This window comes from Hydra vulgaris, chromosome 13 (assembly GCF_038396675.1).
Source record: "Hydra vulgaris chromosome 13, alternate assembly HydraT2T_AEP".
Taxonomy (NCBI): domain Eukaryota; kingdom Metazoa; phylum Cnidaria; class Hydrozoa; order Anthoathecata; family Hydridae; genus Hydra; species Hydra vulgaris.
In genome coordinates this window covers 51,590,206-51,610,852 of record NC_088932.1, presented here as the reverse complement: position 1 = coordinate 51,610,852, position 20,647 = coordinate 51,590,206, and the positions used below count along the sequence as shown (strand labels likewise).

General features: G+C 28.4%; 1 protein-coding gene across 1 annotated transcript in view; it reads right to left on the bottom strand.

The window, feature by feature from the left end:
- Nucleotides 1-9,671: 9,671 nt before the first annotated feature.
- The window catches only part of LOC100215451 (3-hydroxy-3-methylglutaryl-coenzyme A reductase), a 44,627-nt gene continuing 33,651 nt past the window's right edge, over nucleotides 9,672-20,647 (bottom strand). Inside the window, exons 14-22 of the mRNA XM_065816669.1 lie at nucleotides 15,656-15,741; nucleotides 14,707-14,778; nucleotides 13,453-13,558; nucleotides 13,265-13,371; nucleotides 12,677-12,740; nucleotides 11,883-12,023; nucleotides 10,359-10,441; nucleotides 10,178-10,253; nucleotides 9,672-10,073 (exon numbers count right to left, since the gene is read on the bottom strand). Of these exons, the coding sequence (XP_065672741.1) occupies nucleotides 9,867-10,073; nucleotides 10,178-10,253; nucleotides 10,359-10,441; nucleotides 11,883-12,023; nucleotides 12,677-12,740; nucleotides 13,265-13,371; nucleotides 13,453-13,558; nucleotides 14,707-14,778; nucleotides 15,656-15,741 (942 nt within the window). The 3' untranslated portion in view covers nucleotides 9,672-9,866. The remainder of the gene's footprint in view (nucleotides 10,074-10,177; nucleotides 10,254-10,358; nucleotides 10,442-11,882; nucleotides 12,024-12,676; nucleotides 12,741-13,264; nucleotides 13,372-13,452; nucleotides 13,559-14,706; nucleotides 14,779-15,655; nucleotides 15,742-20,647) is intronic.

The window sequence follows — 20,647 nt, the reverse complement described above, 5'->3', positions numbered from 1 at the left end:
AATGAAACTTTGTGGAATCGCTGCCCAGGCCTTTTGGATTTGTTCAAACACTTGATCCTTATTACTAACACCTTCACCATTATTTCTGCGGTTGACGATCTCCCACAGGTTCTCGATAGGGTTGAGATCCGGAGATTGAGGCGGCCAATCCATCACCGATAGGTGATTGTCTTGAAACCACTGCTTGACTACTTTTGCAGTGTGTTTCAGATCGTTGTCTTGCTGAAAAACCTATTTTATTGGCATATTCCATTCAGCATGAGGTAACATAACATCTTTCAGGATTTTTTATACATGAAACGGTCCATTATTCCATCGTTTCGATGTATTGGACCTAGACCGTTAGCAGAAAAACACGCCCAGACCATTACATTGCCTCCACCTTGCTTCACGGTCTTATGGCAGTAACGTAAATCGAGGCGTTTTCCGGCCGGTCGACGTACACAGCAAATGCCATTGCTCCCAATGATGTTGAACTTCGATTCATCACTGAACAGGACAGTTCGCCATTTCTGCACATTCCAGTCAATATGAGATGTAGCAAACAGGAGTCTTTTCTTCTGGTTTTTTAGTGAAATCAGCTGTTTCTTTGCAGGGCGTCGAGAAAACAATCCGGCTTCAACAGCACGTCGTCAGATTGTTTGGTCCGATACAGGCAGCTCTAATTGCTTTTGTATCTCAACTGATGATATCCAGGATCCTTCTTGACGGATCTGACGATCATAGAATCCTCTCTAGAAGTGGTGGAACGCGGTCTTCCACCTTCGTTATCTGCTGCCAACTTCCCCGTAGAACGATTTTTGGAACATAGTCTTGATACGGTCCATTTTTTCACGCGATATTTATCACAAATACTTTTTTATGACATTCCACTTTCGTAATAATTTTCTTTCTTAGTTCCTATCCAAGACTGTCGGGAGCTATTTTTGCACTTGAAGTCATTAAAATAAATAATCACGCTTCTCAAGGCTTACCGTGTTACATTTACCTTGTGATGATACAATAATGCTCTGTGGAACACAACGTCTTGGTTGGATGTGGACTGTATTGATGTAATGAAACACTTGTTGTAATTCACTTCTTGTATTGATGTTCTTCGATAAAACACTTTGATAAAACTCACTTCGATAAACTGTCTTGATAATACTGACTGATTGACTTCCATATACTGACTGAATTACATGTCGATTTACATGTCTCTTATATAGTAAAATGAACCTGTGTGAACCTGTTCTGGAAGATTCTAGATGCTTCTTTTCGATGCTTCTGGAAGCTTCTGGATGCGTCTGGATGCTTCTGAATGTTTCTGGATACTTCTAGATGCTACTGGATGCTTCTAGATGCTTCTTCTGGAAACTTCTGGAAGCTTCTGCATGCTTCTGGAAACTTCTGGATACTTCCTTTAATTATTAAAAAACTTCCGTGACGTTGACACAGACCAGACTTAAGAAAATGAAACAAACCAAAAAAGTTGCACTTGTTTTGTCCGCTGCAAAATGGCACTTGTCAACGAAATTCTGCCTGTGTGCTGTCACCTGTCAGCTGATTGCTCATGTCATGGCATGCTACGACTCCAGACTCCTGAACTGTTTGCTGTGGTAGTATAGTTCGTTTCGTTTTTAAGACATGCAAAATTAGGAACACTTTTTAGCATTGTTTGATGTTGGTTGCAAATGTTTTGTCCAATACTGTATATATATATATATATATATATATATATATATATATATATATATATATATATATATATATATATATATATATATATATATTTTTTTTTTTTTAAATATTTTGCCGTTTAAAAATATTACAATAACCAATTATATTTTACAATTTTTACATTAGTAACGACAGGACTTCTAGAAGATCATGTGGATCTTGTCATGAAGCCCTTTACAATATATGGTTAATTTTTGATAAAAATACAATGTCTTAAGTGAAATAATAATAATAATACAACTTTATGCAAAAACATGTAAAAACCAAGATAAAATTTTAAAAAGCCAAGATTAAAAAATAAATAAAATATACAAAATAGAACAACAACGAATAAACAAACAAACAAAACAAAAAAACAATTAAAAGTAAATCAAAATATTTTCAATTAAAAATATAATTCTTTTAAGTTTTTGTTTGAATGAGGCAAAAGTCAGTTGGGTAGAAAAATCAAAATTTGGTAAGACTATTTTGTTCCAGAGATAAGGACCTCGATAAGAAACAAAAAACTGGTCTTTGCTTTTATGGCAAAAAGGGGCAATAAGATTGTTATTAATTCGAAGATTATATTTGTTTTTAGGTTTCATACAATAAAGATTTTGTAATACGTTTGGCAACAAATTTTCTCTACATTTAAACATGAAACATAAAATGTTAAAGACATTTTGTTGATATACATTTAAAATATTCATTTCTTTAAAAAGTTGTTTCGTATGAAAAAACCGATTTTTAAAATTTATTGCGCGAGCTGCGTGTTTCTGATGAAGGTAAAGAGATTTTAGTTTTGTTCTATGAGTGCTTCCCCATATAATATTCGCGTAGTTTATATGACAATGTATAAATGAATAATATAATTGTGTTAACTGGTGTTTACATAATACATTTCTTGCTTTAGAGAGAATTCCAATGCATTTAGCGATTTTATTGGAGGTATTATCAATATGATTTCTCCAAGATAGATTCTCATCAATATATACTCCAAGAAACTTAGTAACTTTTTCTCTTTTTATTATTATATTATCAATTAAAAGGTCTGGCATGATATGAGGCAGTTTCTGTTTTTTTGAAGGTGGATAAAAAAGTGTCCATTTAGTTTTTTCTATATTTAGAGACAATCTATTTTGTTTAAACCAAACAGATACTTTTTTTAATTCATTTGTCATATTAGTAAAAAGCATATTAATATCTTTATGAGACAAAAACAAGTTAGTGTCATCTGCAAAATTTATTGTTGTTAAGTTTGATGATTTATGAAGATCATTTATGTATATTAAAAAAATAAGTGGACCAAGTATGGATCCTTGTGGAACACCACATGTTATATTCATTAATAGATGAGATATAGAATTTTTATTGTAAACAAACTGTTTACGGTTAGTAAGATAACTTTCAAACCATAATAGGGTTTTATCTTTAACACCATATGATATAAGTTTTTTTAACAGAATTTGATGATTGACAGTATCAAATGCCTTAGACAAATCAATAAACACTCCTAGTGTAAAACAAGAGTCTTTAAAAGAGTCAGTTATATTGCGCGTTAGTTGAAGAATGGCATGCTCGGTTGAATTATTTTTTTTGAAACCAAATTGGTTTTCGTATAGAATTTTATTTTCAACTAGATATGAGTAGATTCGGTTGTACATTATTCTTTCTAAAATTTTTGAAAAAACTGAAAGAACTGAAATAGGGCGATAATTTGTTATATTTGTACGATCCCCTGTCTTAAAGATTGGAGTTACTTTTGCTATTTTTAGTTTATCTGGAAAAGACCCTTGTGCAATAGATGCTCTGAAGATTTTATAAAGAATATCTTTTATAACATCGTAGGAATCAATCGCAATATTTGTGTTAATATCATCATACCCAGAAGCTTAATTACGTTTTAATGACTTATAAGCAACCTCAAATTCATTAAAAGTTAACTCAGTATAATTTAGATTAGAGCTTATTGATGTTTCGAACTCATCAACAGATTTATCTTTAACGAACGAAATACTATCGCTTAACTTTGTACCGATAGTGGTGAAAAGCTTATTAAATTCAAATGCAATATCATTTGAGTCATTTATTGATTTGTTATCAATTTGTATAAAATTTGGAAGTAAATTTTTATTTGGTTTAAGTTTTCCAGACACCTCCTTCATGATTTGCCAGACGCGCTTTGAGTTGTGCTTATATTTATTAAGCAAGTTTGAATAGTAGTTTTTTTTTGCACTTTTGCGAAGCTTTTCAAATAAGTTTGTATAAGTTTTATAATTTTGTTTATGTTTTTCAGATTTTGATTTTAGGTATTTTATGTAAAGCTTCTGCTTAATTTTTGACGATTTTCTGAGACCTTTAGTAATCCAAGGAGATGATATTTCTTTATCGCTTAAAACTATTTCAATTAAAGGAAAATTGGAATCATACACTTGGTGAAAAGTTTTGAAAAAATTGTCGTAGATTATGTTGATATTATCATTAAAGTTAATATAACCCCAATCTACAAGTGATAGTTGTTCTCTGAAAGAATTTAAATTATTATTATTGATAAGCCGTTTTTTTATAAAAACTTTTCCCTGCTTTTCTTTTTTTAAATTAACACATATAGAAAAAAAAATCGGGAAGTGATCGGAAACGTCGGTTTTTATAATTCCTTTATATATATATATATATATATATATATATATATATATATATATATATATATATATATATATATATATATATATATATATATATATATATATATATATATATATATATATATATATATATATATATATATATATATATATACATATATGTATATATATATATATATATGTATATATATATATATATATATATATATATATATATATATATATATATATATATATATATATATATATATATATATATATAGATATAGATAAATATATATATAGATATAGATATATATAAATATATATATATATATATATAAGAGTTCCCATATATATATATATATATATATATATATATATATATATATATATATATATATATATATATATATATATATATATATATATATATATATATATATATATGGGAACAAAAAAGCCCCAAAACGCTTATCCTCCCTGCCCAAACGTGAGGACAATAATGAAGTAAATTTTCAAACTTTGCTATCTTAAACTTAATTTAAAACAATCGACAGGTTTAAAATTTTGTAAAAGAGTATTGTAAATCACAAGAGTTTTGACCATGCAAAATTTATACCCCCTCATTTTTTGGGGGGAGGAGGGGGGTGGAAATGTTTTCATGGTCATAACCTTTGTAATTTACAATATTCTTCCACGAAATTTAAAATCTATTGATAAATTTAATTTTAGTTTAAGATAGTAAAGTTGAAAAATTTACTACATTAGTGCCCTCACGTGTGGGCAGGGGGGCAAGTGTTATGAGGCTTTTTTTGTTACCAGTCCTCCTCCATCCCAAATTTTGGGAAAGACCTCCTCATTTGGCATAGGTATGAACATACTTAAGTGTGGAGTTTGCACAATGTGTGAAAATGTCCTATCTGAAACATCAAAAAACTTGCGGGCGCCCATGGGACGTATGTATATATATGTATATATATATATATATATATATATATATATAATATATATATATATATATATATATGTATATATATATATATATATATATATATATATATATATATATATATATATATATATATATATATATATATATATATATATATATATATATATATATACATTTTGCAATATATATACATGCATATATATTGCAAAATATTTTGAAACATTTGGAAATATTTTTAAATATTATGGATAAAATCTCGTTTTTAAGACATTAATCACTTTAAAGCCAAAATAAAATGTCTTTTAGAAATTCCAGCAACAGTGTAAAGTCAAACAGGTGCATTTGGATGAAGAATCTAAGCTCCTCTTCTAAACATAAAATGGATTCAAGAATTCAATCTGTTGAAAAAATAACCACTTGGATCACACGGATGCCAACAAACTGTCAAATTCTTGGAAACTTCACTTTTTTTGTTTAATGCAAGAAACTGCTTTTGTTTAATGCAAGAAACTGGTTCGAATTAAAATTTTTATTACAGATATAGAATTTCTTGGGATGGAAATTCTAGACTTTCCACTATTATCCAACGCACTCATCAGAAAGTAATTGATCTATTTGACAAAAACAAAAAGAAACCATCAGATAAATTTACTGTAACACTTTCTCAGTTATTGACGTCACCAAGATTAATGGAGAATGGAAAAATACGGAAGATGAAGAGCATTATCAGACAAGCCCCTTTGGAATCTATCCACCCAAGAAAACAAGTCAGATTATCAAAAGCTCAACCTCAGGCTACTGTCCTGATTCTGGAACCTTTATTTCATTACCTGAGTTGCCAACCTCTTCTTCTACTGGTTTACTAGTACTGAAAAAAAAAGCACATGGTTTAATAGTACTGAAAAAATTTCTACACATAAAGCACATGATGCTCTTGCAAGCATTGCTGAACAGAGTCATAATGTGCCAGTTCCAAGTGAGGCGGGATTCTGGGAATGATTAATCTCTGAAGGACAGAAAATGAAAACCAAAATTGTTCAAAAATTTCAAAGCAAAAATCCCTATTGTCTCTAGATTGATTGTAAAAAGTTTTAGGAAGAGTATCAAGTAGTTCAGCTGAAAAATAAGATAACTGAAATCAAACTTTGTACACTTAAATGTAAGAGTGGGTTTGCCGCAGCCATCAAAAGGAACTACATCAGCTAATTGATGAATACAATGCTTGGGTAAATATTTGCAAGATGATAATCTGTGACACAACCGCAGTAAATACTGGTTGTTTGCAAGGGATTGTATAACTCATACAGTATGATGCCTTGAGCAAGGGCTTTCAGAAACCACAATATATTGGCTGTCAGCACCATGTACTTGACCTCCTTCTAAAAAATGTCCTGAATCAGGCTGAGAACTCACGATAGAATTCACGTGCAATATATGCTGTTATAGCATTCTTTCTGATACTAGAGAGGCGCAGCATCCTTGCTTCAGCATGCAACTTTATCTGCTATGAATGGGGAAATGCTTGGTTCTATTCACAAAACTACAATGAAACCTTCTTTCAATGAACTTTTTTTTCTCACTCATCTAGATAAAATGGAAAAAGGCAATTAAGTGTTTAAAGACACATTGGTCAATAAAGGAGTCATTAATTGACATTCCCAGATCTACCCAAATTGCTGAACGTGCTGTAAAAGTTATTGAAGGAACTTTATGCAAAATCGCAAAAAATTGAAATTTTAATCTGTACTTTATAAGAAAAAATATTTTAAAAATTGTTTTTGTATATTTTGTACAGATTACTAACTGTTCTGTTTCTTATTTGTTAATAAAAGTTGCTTAGTTATTGCCATAACTCTTTTGAATAATGAAATAAAAACATGTCCTTTTTTTGAAAAAAGACATTTTTTCACTTTTTTTTTCCAAAAAGCGGGGACCTTTTTTTTTAAAAAAAATGCTATTTATATTCTTAAATAATACAAAAAGTTTCCTCAATTACGAGTGTTTTCATAAAAAAAAATTTTTTTGTTATTACCCTACTGTAGGTATGTAGCTAGCTACAACATAACAACAAATCTATAGCTAATCAAAGGCTACATATTGTAGCTATATTGTTACGATATATTGATAGCTACATATCATAGCTTTGTTGCTAGCTACTACATAAATAAAATCTATAGCTAATAGGTCGCTAAATCTACCAATCGCTATTGCTATATGTTTTGCAATATTTCCCTCTGTTTCATATTGGTTTGACCTAGAGTATCGAACCTACTAATTTACAAAAATGTTGAGAAAAGCAAAACATTTTTCAAATATTTACAAAGAAAGAAAAACAGCAATTCTTCCCGTGAAAAATTGCTGAACAATGATAAAAGGTGATCAAAAGGTGAGGAAAAGAGTGATCACTTTTTTCGTTATCATTGTTTAAATACATGCGTTTCAGAATATTGGTCACTACTGAGGTTTAAACCAAAACAGTTAAAAGTTTCTTATTAATTTATTTGTTTTAATGACCTATTAATAAGAAACATTCACGCTTAGCAAAATTTTTTTATAAAAAACGTATTTTAATATCTTTATTTAAGAGATGACTTGCCAGTTTTTTGCTTTTTTCCGACGGAAGCATTTACGACGTTTATCAAATACTTGAAAACATTTTTACACACATTTAAGGTAGCAGCATTTGAACTCTTGCAAATACCAAAATTTACTTACCTGAAATTATATCATTTCGGTTTTATTTTTCGATTTTTATCAAAATAATTATTCAAAATAAATTTAATTTGAAATAATTTTGAAAAAATAAACACAATATAAAGAACCTAAGATTTTACAAGTTGCCAATTTTCAAATTTTGCATTTTTTGCAGCTCCTACTGCAGTAAAATATAAAAAAGATTCTTAAAATTCCTAAAGATTCTTTGCTCCATTTCTGTTTAACTGATTATGGAAGAGGTTTTTCTAGCTTTAACTAGGTACAGATTTCCTTTACTTGTAAGACATAATGGTGTTGGATATTTCATTACCTAAATACTATAATCATTGTAACAATGTTTTACAGCAAATTTCCCGTTACTGGTATACACATGGGGTTTTTTAAAAGATATCAAGCACATACTAAAAGTCTATTTAGCTTGCAAGATCTTTTGAACTTAAATTTTTGTTCCTTTTTTTGATATTAAGTGAGGCATCATGATCTTACATGTAATTTTAATAGTTACTTAAGTATTAATAGTAAATATAAAGATATGTAAGTTATAATTAAATAAATTTAAATATCAATTAGTAACTTACTTGAATCTAATTAATCATTTTCTTAAAATAACTATATATAATTCATAAATTATAACTAATTAAGTTGATCTGAAACAATTTTATGTTAAAAACAATAAGGAATGAAAATGCTTTTGTCAAAAAGTGATGTGTCTCAAAAGATCGCTGAGAAAACAATAACCTAAAGTTCAGACCGCCTAGCCCAAATCAAGGGGCAATAAGCATTTGGATAATGTTTTTAAAACTTTTTAAACTAAGTTAAAATATATTTATTAACACCAAATTTTATGGTCAGTTATGGTCATTTTTTTTGAGATGCAGAGGGGCAAAAACGGTTTTTGGTCGTAACTTATGAACTTTAATAGATTTAAAAAAAAAAAAAAAATTCTATTAATAAAATTTCATATATTTTAAGGTTTAGAAATCACTATCTTCATCGTTATGAGTTGGCGCTAGCTTATTTAGCTGACGATTGGGCAGTCCTAGTTTTGGAAACTATGGAAGTTTTAATGATACACATTAATTTTCTGCCTTATTTGCAACTACATTAACAATATTATTACAAGGTAGTTTCATGTTATTACAACATATCTTTCAGCCATTTTTAGCAAACATATTTATTAATGTATTTTATATTTAAGGTGATTTTGTTAAACAAACAAGGTTTTGAGACTTTTGATATAAAACCATTTCAGACTCTAGCAGTTATTTAGTACTATATTTAGCAATTATTAGATTAGCAATTGTAAAACCGTTTGGTTTAATATTTTTAACGTTAATTATTACGGGTCTTTAATGGACTTTGAAAAATGTTACTTTTGATATTTTATATATATATATATAAAAATAATAAAAGATAATGTATTATACAATTTTATATGCATATAAACTATAATACTTGTATTACTTGTTTAAGTAACATTTAAATATTCAGATTTTTAAAAATATTCGAACTTTACTTACTGATTAGATAAATACTTACCTAGAACTAATTTTTATAAGTTATAACTTAAAATTTTGGACTAGTAAACTTATGTAAGGTTTATTTCACAATTACACATTTTTTTCGAAAAATATTTTACAAGTTTTGCGAAATTGTTTTCGAAAAAATAAAATACCTCCTCAATATAAAAATATTTTACATTAGAAATTCTATTTGACATAAAAATAGCTTATTTGACATAAAAAATCGCATAAATGCTGTTTACATAACTATTCAATATTTTAAATAAAATCTAGCCTATATCATATCAATTTCATTACAGTACACTCCTCCAGCGCGGGGCAGATGTTTGCTGTTTTACATAATGTATATTTCTATAAAACAGGGCAGCTATCTGGAGTTTCTTTATTCACAGTTTTATTGCTATGGCGATTTAATTTCATGTGACTATTGACTAGATGATCAGCGGCAAGAGCCGATAGTAAAGATAACTCGCCAGCAAGTACAGTTGCACAAATAATACGAGCCAATCGTTGAGCATTTTCTCCAGCTATTTGACCGCTACCTTCAACGCCAAGCATCTATCAATAAAAACTAGTTAACAAAAAATAGTAAACAAAAAATTTGTTTTTAATAAAAAAAAAAACCTTTAAAACTTGTTTCGCATTCGTTCACAACTTTTTACCTTAAGACAAGCATTTTGCCCCGGAAGCCCAGTTCCACCGCCTACTGTTCCAGTTTCTAACGATGGCATACTACAACTAAATTATATAAGTTTTTAAAATGATATCTAATCGAGAAAAACTATGACTATTTTGATTTTATCCAAAATTTATGCAAAAAAAATTTATGCAAATAAAATTTACCTTATGTACAGGTCTTCTCCTTTTTCACCAGTCGTTTCAAGCAATGTAATACAATTTGAACTAACTACATTCTGTGCAGGATCCTGTAAATAAAATGATATAAATATAATAAATATTATGTAACAATTTCAGTTCCAATAACAATATCTTATACAAAACTGAGTCAAAAATAAATGCAAAACTTAATTAAACATTAACTGGAATATTTTTCATTTATTTCAACAATAAATAATAAAATCATTTTGTTAAATCGTTTTTTCTTGATACAATACTGTTGCTTGTTAGCAAAAAAGTTTCAATTTACCAAGAAAAAATACTTTATCTTAGAATGGCACGTTACAACGCATGTTGCAACAATATCTTTCATTTTACATATTGTAATCACATATTGCATAATTTATAAATAATATAAATATTTATTAATAAATAATTAAATATTTTAAACTATTTTTACACGATTTTATGGTGCTGTTATTTTCACAATTATACGATTTATTTTACGATTACACAATTTTATCGTTTTCTCTTTATAAGTTGCTGATTTGTTAACTGTAACATCAGAAAGGTTCTATCGAACATTAGATAGATGCGGCGAGACAAAGCTCAATACTCTTGACATATTTAATACATTCTGATATGCTAGTTTTATTCTATAAGCTCTCTTAACATGGTGCATCTGATAAAGTTTTTAAAACTTCTAATTTTTGTAATCTAAATCTTTCGCTAATATAATCGGTAAAAAAAAAATTTAAGTCAGTATTAAAATTGAATACTCATAGCCTACTTTTCTTTTAACACTCTTTGTTTGCTTTATTGCCGCTCGGGTACCAAAAATTTTCAACCTTGTTATTTCTCCTCTATATTAAGAACCTGACTGACAACCATACCATTAAAAGTTTTCTTTTATTTTATGTCAATAGAGCTGTATATTCTAATCGTGATAAAAAGCCTTTTTCATTTGATGGCTTAGAACAGCCAGTTGATTTTGAATATGATTATAACACTTTTAGTGAGTCCTTTACTTTATATATAGTCAAATTATCTTTCAGTACTGACCTTGCATGAAAACTAAATATGCCATCCATTTAAAAATTAGCATCTGTAAAGTTGCTCTTCGTCATGCTAACCATTTTCTTACTCCTGATTTCATTCTCTGTCTCCATAAATCTCTTATACATCCTTGTATGGAATAGCTGGCGATGAGCTGATTTAAGAAATGATGCCCTTTTTCTTTTAAAAATGGTTTAAAAATGCTTTTGATGTAATGCTTTAGATGTTTTAATGTAGATGTAAAGTTAAACATTGTAGTTGAACCTGCTTTAGTATTCAAACATGAACTTCGTCACAAAGCTACATCTTTTTTCAAGTCTTCTGACAGCTATTTTGTTGCTATAAAATCCCTGCGCTGTTTTCATTAGTATTGATGCATTTCTATAAGTTAAAAGTCTTCTCTGAGAGGAAAAAAAAAAAAAAAAAAATTAAAAGTTTTATAATCAACTACATTATAATTTAATTTAAACTTACTTGACCTGTAGCAATGAATACAGCTGTAACTACATTAGCAGCATGTGCATTTTGTCCGCCTATAGTTCCAACCAAAGCAGAACCAACAAGGTTCTTACTTGTGTTTACATCTATTAATGCAGGAACACTAGTTTTCAAAACCTATGTAGTCAAAAAATATTTTTAATATGTCAATAAAATTGTAAATCAGTAAAAAAATTCATTTTATAATAAGATAAAAATAACAATATCAAATGCTAGGACTTTCTATGAAATGCAACACTATAACAACTAAATCAGACTTGATCAAGCTCAAATAAATTCAAAATATTTATATCTATTAAATAAGTTCTAAGCTATTTGAAACTCAAGAAAAATCAATTAACAGTTGGTATTATTTAAAGTTTCTTAGAGATTTTTGTTTAAAAGATAAAAAAAAGTCTTGAAAGCAAATAAAGAGTTTGTCCCATTTTTTTATTTTTTATTTATTCTACTGAAGTTTTTCATTTTAAATGTGTAATAACGTTTGGGTTCCAATCAACCAAAATTAATTAATAATCATTTGCAAAAAGGTTAAGTAATATATTAATTATGATCTTATAAATGGTATTAATATTAGTTTATCTACAAGTGCTAATTAAAATTAAAGATTATCTAACTTTAAAAATGTCACTTCCTCTTAGACAACCACAATTATCAAACTTTGGATAAGATTGAATTTGTTTCAAATAAGGTTGATATATAAAAAAATCATAAAAGTTTATTATACAGTTATCACTTTTATACAGATATTATATAACGCAGTTAATACTTACTTTTTTTACAATATCTTGAGATATAACAGCTTCACAGACAACACTCTTTCCACGTCCATCAATCCTGTTGACAATTAAAAAATGTAGCTTTCGTTTAAAAAATACTAAAAAAAAATTTTTTTTTAATTTAAAAAAAATTAAATTGAATTTCAAATTAAACATCATAAAAACAAGTTTTCATGCAATATAAAATGAGAGCAGGTAAGAATGATAGAACCTGAAAATTTTAAAAGAAAAAGTATAAATCAAGAAAATGGCCAGTAAAAAAAAACCCATCACCATTGTAATGGGAACTTTAGAAAAGCCGTTAAAATGTGACATTATTGTTTGTTTATAGTAAAAGCTGAACGTTTTAAAACATTTAAAAATTTCTTAAAAATAATTTTTAATATAGCATAGAGAAAACTCATGTTTATAAATTTTTATAAATTTATATATATATATATATATATATATATATATATATATATATATATATATATATATATATATATATGTATATGTGTGTGTGAGTGTGTATATATATATGTATATATATACACACACTCACACACACACATATATAACAAAATTGGTGACAAGCCATACCAATTTATAGCAGCAGCTTTTTTGTCTGTGCAATAATTTCCAGAGACACTTACAACTTCAATTTCAGGAAACTCTATTTGGAGTAACTTAAGTGCATACTCTGCACCCTAGACAAACCATAGTAACTATAATATTACCATTGAAAAGTAAAAGTATTAAAAAAGTCTCATAAAAAAAAAACAAGTTACCTTGGAGACCATATTCATGCCCATAGCATCCCCTGTAAATGCTTTAAATCTAACAAATAATAGGCGACCAGCCACAGCACACTTAACAGAATTAAGGTTAGCATACCTGGAATAAGATATATAACATAAAATGTATAAAACAAAACCTATAGATTTTAAGTACACTATAGAGGTGGTAATCAATTAACAACTATTTGATTAAAAAAAATAATTAATCAGTCAATTGATTAATTTACAAAAAAATAATAGATTTTTTGTTTTAAAAATATAATAAACAAAGATATTTTTGGAAATGAACGAGAATTACTTATACTATTAACCAGTACCTTTGAGAAATGCAAACAAATTATACATTTAAATGCAACAATACACTGCCATTTATCATTTTGTCTGGAAAAATTGTTCTGAAGTTTGGAAGTATTTTTTATTAGAAAATAAAGACAAACCAATATTCAAGTGCAAACATTCTTCATTTTTTGTTCTTCTAAATGATGAGGAGAACAAAAATGAAGAATTGATTCTGATCTTGAATATAAAAGTGGCAACAAAGAATGCTGGATTGAAGAAAGTATCAGCTCTGTTGATGAGGAAATCTAGTTTAACGAAGACTTTGGATCTATTATATTAAAAGTTGATGAAACAGTCAAGCTGTTTAGGAAATCACTAACTAAAAATGATACTCTTTAAAACATATGTAAAACATATTAAGAAAAAGAGCTTTGATTTGGTTTTAAAAGAAGAAAAAATAAAACACATTTCTGATATTGCTCAGACACTTGATGTTGACACTGTTAACTTTTTTTTTTAAAGATCATATTTGATGAAAAAAGAAAAGAAATAAAATCATAACTAGAAATTTAATTGTTATTCGATTTATTTAAAATGACGATTAAATTAAAATCCTAATTTAAAAAAATGATTTGAAAATTAATAATTTTTTCTTAAAATTACTTGTTAATTGAATAATTTAAAATATCAATTTAGTACCTAAAGATAGGTATTTTATTAACACTAACAAATTTGCAAGTTCTATATTTGAAATTAAAAAAATCATTCCAAGTTCTATAAAGAGTTATTAAAAGGTAAAGTTTTTAATAACTCAGAAAAAGTTAAAATTATATAAAAATAGAATGATAACCATTCATGAAACATTTCATTTGAAAATATTAGAAAAAACATTAAACTTTAAATGCCCCTAATAAATACACATACAAAAAAAGCCAAATAAACATAACATGAAAATAAAGATTTAACCTGCTACTTTGTTTAAATGACTCTTTAAGAATTTCAAAGTTGCTCTCTGTTTCAAGCCATTTCTTAACATCACTACAAAAAACATTTATTTACGTGTAATAACTAATATAAAAACTACACTACCATTAGAAAACACACCTTGAAATCTACTTCCCAAAAAGCATTATTAAACATTATATTTACCTAATATTATTAACTACTTAAAAAAGCCAAACCTTATATTTCTAATAAATATTTAAAAATTTTAAACTTTCAATTTTTAAAATATTGGAGACTATTTTGTAGAGAATAAACGTTTCCCATTTAAACCAAAAAAATTTCCTGGAAATTCCAAATGATTGCTTAAATTGGGCCACTTCTATTCCTTATCTTCATCAACAGTACACCTGGTCAACTCAGCAACTGAAAAAAGTTTGTTGACTAAATTAAAATTATTTTAATCATCAAAAACCCTTTTGACCTTTAACACAAACCATTATTAACAGAGTAGTAGACCAAGCTAACAAACAGTTTATGAATGTAAAAAAAAAAAAAGAGAAAGTGTTTTCATGCTTTTGAAAAGTGGCAATGAAGCATACTTAATGTGACCTTCATAAAGGAGTTAATTCTGTTTTTTTTACCATTTTTGATCATGGTTGACAAAACAGCAGCATACATATTTTTGAAATATATTTTTATGTTATATTGGTTATATGTAAAAAAATATATGAATTAGCTGAATGAATAGTCAGATATTTACAAATATTTCTTGCTGCAAAATTTAAAAGTTTCAGAACAACAACAAAAAATAACATTTTACATAAATAATTAATTATCTAATAATCAGATACTCAATTAAATAACATTAAATAGAGGTTAAAGCACACAAATAAAAATGGCACAGAACAACACAAAAAAATGTTTTATAAAATTTATGATAAAATTAAATGCTTTATTTAAAGAAAGTTACCATGCTAATTTAGCTGAAGGCAATCTAAGAACAGGACCTCGTGTCATTCCATCACCAAGTAAGTAGCTTGAAACTCCACCAGATGCCTGTTTATAATTGAATTTTTTCATCATTTATTATATTATTAGATAGAACAAAAATCAAACAAAAATATATAATATTTTTTTCACTTGAATAATTTTCATATTTCTATAAATCAATAATTATAAAGTTTAGAAAAAAAAAGGTTCAAGAAAAATTTTTCTTTTTATCTAAAAAATACTTTTTTTTTAGATAAAAAGAAAAAATGAATTTGTAAAACAATAAGTGCAACAAAAAACTTGAATTCAGGAGAAACTTGATTTGTAATAATGACTATCTGGTTTGTATGTATGACAACCTGGTTTAAACTTGAAATAAATCATAAATTTTTCTAAAAAATCATATACTTTTTTTAGACATGTTTTTAGTAAATTGTTTTTATTTATTATCAAATTAAACTGTGGACTTAATAAGATATAAAAATATTATTAGGTCATAAATATTAAATTAAAATAATATAATAAATATCATTAAAAAAAGAGTGTTTACATGGAGTCAACAACCAGCTCAAAATAATTTCTTGGTTGTCAAAATTGACCAGCTTACTTTTAAAAATCATTGAATCCTTCCTTTCCAATCGTAACATAAAAGTTGTCCTCGATGGACAACACTCTTCTTCTTATTCTGTAACTTCAGGGGTTCCTCAAGGTTCTATCCTTGGCCCTATACTCTTTTTAATTTACATTAATGATCTTCCTGATATTCTCACATCTAAGGTGGCATTGTTTGCTGATGATACTACCATTTATTCTTGTCGTGATAAGAAACCATCACCCTCTGATTGCTTGGAGGGGGCATTTGAGCTTGAAAAGGATCTCACTTCTGCTACAGCATGAGGCTCACAGTGGCTGGTGAACTTTAATTCAGACAAAACTCAATTTTTTTCAGCCAATCGTTATCGCAATAATTTAGATCTTCCTATATTTATGAACGGTGATGTACTCAATGAGTCACCTACTCTTCATCTTCTAGGATTAACTCTTACTTCCATTCTTTCTTGGAAACCATATATCAAATCAGTTGCAAAATTAGCATCTGCTAAGGTTGCATCTCTTTATCGAGCTCATCACTTTCTTACTTCGGATTCTATTCTCTATCTCTATAAATCTCAAATCCGGCCTTGTATGGAATACTGTTGCCATATCTGAGGCGGTTCTTCTAATGATGCCCTTTCTCTTTTAGACAAGGTGCAAAAACGCATTGTAAACATAGTTGGACCTGCTCTTGCAGCCAACCTCCAACCATTATCACATCGTTGTAATGTTGCTTCTCTTTCTCTTTTCCATAAATACTATAATGGGCACTGCTCTAAAGAGCTAGCGTCTCTTGTGCCATTTACTATAATTCATTCTCGTGTTTCTCGTCATTCAATTAAGTGTCATCCTTTTTCTGTGACTGTTCCTAAGTGCTCCAAAAACGCTTATTCGTATAGTTTTTTTCCTCGAACATCAGCTCTTTGGAATTTGCTTCTTTCATCTTGCTTTCCTGATTCATATAATTTGCAATCTTTTAAGTCATCCGTCAATCGTTATCTTGCTCTACAATCTTCATCTTTTCTCTTTCAGCAACTTTAATTAGTGGCTGCTTGCAGCCTTGTTGGAAGCGAAGATGTATAAATTTCATTTCATTCTTTGTTTTAACATTTTTTTCCTTTTTTTTTTTTTTTTATAAATATGTTTCAAAAGATCAACATTTATCATAAAAAATACATAATTATATAAGTAAAAACAACAACAGTTTATTAATACTTGTTATAAAAAATTCATTAGAAGTGTTTTGCTACTTCATTAAAAAGCGTTTTGATAATATAAAACCATTAAAGATCAAACTTATTTAATTGTAACAACTTTCTAAAACATTTGTCTTTTTTTTTCAATGAAATTTTGTTTATCTTTTTAAATTAAAACTTTAATTCATTAAAAAGACTTTCCTTTTTGTAGAATGTCATTGTTTATAAAAACTAAATAATTTTCCTTTTTTTTAATAACGTTTATTATAAAAAATGTATACTTAAACAATTTATATAACATAAATTAAAAAAATTATATATAACTGTCAATTATACTTAATAAAAATCATTATCAGTAAATTGTTCTATATTTAAAAGCGTTTCGCTGATATAAAAATGTTTGTTAAGAAGTTTTGGTGTAATTTATATTACTTAAGGCATAATTTAAAATATTTTTCATTCAGCATATTTTTAAAATGTTTTTTGAAATAGCAGCGATCAAATCATCAAAGTAAAATGTGATTTTCCTGGTATTATAATGATGTGCGATCGCACGCCTTCCTGTGAAAGACTGTAATAGTGTCTATGACTGACAATACTTTAATGTTTCTAAATTGTTATTGTAAAAATTTTGGTAATTATAAATTTTTTTATAATAATTCACTCACAACAAGGTTTTTTGTCTTTTCAGTGTAATGAGCATTGAAGTCAAATTTGATTGGATATAACATCAAAAAGAGTGTAGTCTTGAGATGAAGGAGAGCAATATAGAACAAAGAGAAAGGCGATTGAGTGAAGTGGTGCTAATCAAAAACACATAAAAGAATAGTCTGTAGATTCAAACCTAGTTTCCTGACAAATGGGTGAATTCTTACAAAAAGTCTTTACGAATTAAAAGAAGATAATCATCAATACTAAGATCACAAGATAAGACAGCTGAACAAGTAGGTCTGGTGAACTTTGCAAGAGATAAGACTCAACAGAAGAAAAGTTACTTCGAAGACCACGAATACTAGTGAATGATAGGTTTAGAGAACTTGGTGATGATAATGGCTTTTTGTGTTTTATAGTTTTTGGTACTTGACAATCCACACCAAAAGTACAAACAGAGACACCATCCATGGGTAACATGGCGCTGTTAGTACTCTGATATTATACAGCTGTTGATCGAATCAACCTCTCTGAGAGCTACCACAGAGTTCGGGAAACCTAACTAACAGCCAGCCTCATAACCATAAAACTGAGTTTCAAAGCTGTACCCTTATTAGGAGATAATAGAATGAGTTGCCTAGTCATAAAAACAGAGACACAAGCAAAACTCATGCATTGAGTCTAGAAGATCCAGCATTCAACATCCTAAACTGGAAACAATGTGTTAAAAATACATCTGTGCCAGCCTAATAGATGAAGAAGGGGTGCAAGGCTGGTAAACAGATAGAATCTGTTTACCGCTTAAGTAAAATACCCCTTAGGTAAAATGTCATTTTACACAGCATAAACAAGTGCACAGTTTTTTGCAACAATTCTTTAGTTAAAGACAGCATGAAACAGCGTATGAAAAGCTGAGCACTAATTTCTTTCTATGAAGTATAAAGAAATAAGTTAAGTGGGGTACTACCAGGGACATGATAATTATCATTTCAGAACTTCTTGTTTATATTGTTCTTGTCCACTCACTACACCACAAATTTTTTTTTTTAAAGTTCTTTTTCCTAACGCATAAATATTCCAAAATAACATAAATATTCCAAAACAATCCATAAATATTCCAAAACAACAAGAACATGAAATCTTTTGAAAAGTTGACAAATTTTTATTTCGATTCACTCCCAACAAGGCACTATTAAGTTAAAATCACTATTAAGTTAAAAGTTACTAGGAAACAAAGAATAGAGTTAAAGAGCAAGGAAACAGCTAATAGAAAACTTGAAAAGTTGTAAGGTTATTAAAGTCAGGAAAACATGAAGATGGGACATGAAGGTTGATGTGCGAGGAAAAAATAGACAAATTAAAAATATTTAGAGCACGCAGGGACAGATACAATAAAAAAGATGTGACTTGGCTGAATGATGAGTCAAGTGAGAATGAGTTTTGGTAGTTGACGGCGACCATGATTTGTAGGAAAAAATGCAACTTTATGACAATGGGAGAGAGGCTCAAGCTTAGCAGAAAAAGCAGGTCCAACTACGTTACAATGTGTTTTTGGACCTTGTCTAAAAGAGAAGGCGCATCATTAGAAGAACCAACCCAAAGTGCTTACTAGAGTCTTGTTTTCCAGCCTGCTGGAAACCGGCATCTGTTATCCCTATCTTCAAAAATTTTGGAGAGCGATCTGATTCGTCTTACTACCGGCCTATTAGTCTTCTTCTAATATCATAGGCAAGGTTTTTAAATCTTCAATTAACAAACACTTAATTTCTTATCTTGAATCTAATAACTTACTTTCTGACCATCAATATGGATTTCGATCTTCTCAATCTACAGCTAATTTGCTAACAGTAATAATTGATAGGTTTTATCGTGCATTAGATAAAGGTGGAGTGGTTTAGGCTATCACTCTTGACATTTCAAAAGCTTTTGATAAAGCTTGGCATGCTGGTCTTCTCCATAAGCTTTCTTCTTATAGTGCATCTAGCAACACCTTTAAGATGATTGAATCCGTCTTTTCCAATCGTAGTATAAAAGTTGTCCTCGATGGACAGCACTCTTCTTCTTATTCTGTAACTTCACGGGTTCCTTAAGGTTCTATTCTTGGCCCTATACTCTTTTTAATTTACATTAACAATCTTCCAGATATTCTCTCATCTAAGGTGGCATTGTTTGCTGATGACACTACCATTTATTCTTGTCGTGATAAAAAACCAACACCCTCTGATTGCTTGGAGGGGGCATTTGAGCTTGAAAAGGATCTCACTTCTGCTACAGCATGGGCTTCACAGTGGCTGGTGAACTTCAATACAGATAAAACTCAATTTTTTTCAGCCAATCGTTTTTAAAAGTTTTTAGTTTATTACTCGCTGACAAAACAAGATTGTGTAAAATGTCAAGAGAATAAACAAGTATTTATATATTTAAAAAAATTGAACTCCAAGTAAACATTCAATAACACTGATACATATTTATATGTTTTGAAAAACTGAATTCTAAGTAAACATTCGATAAAATTAATACATAACAACATT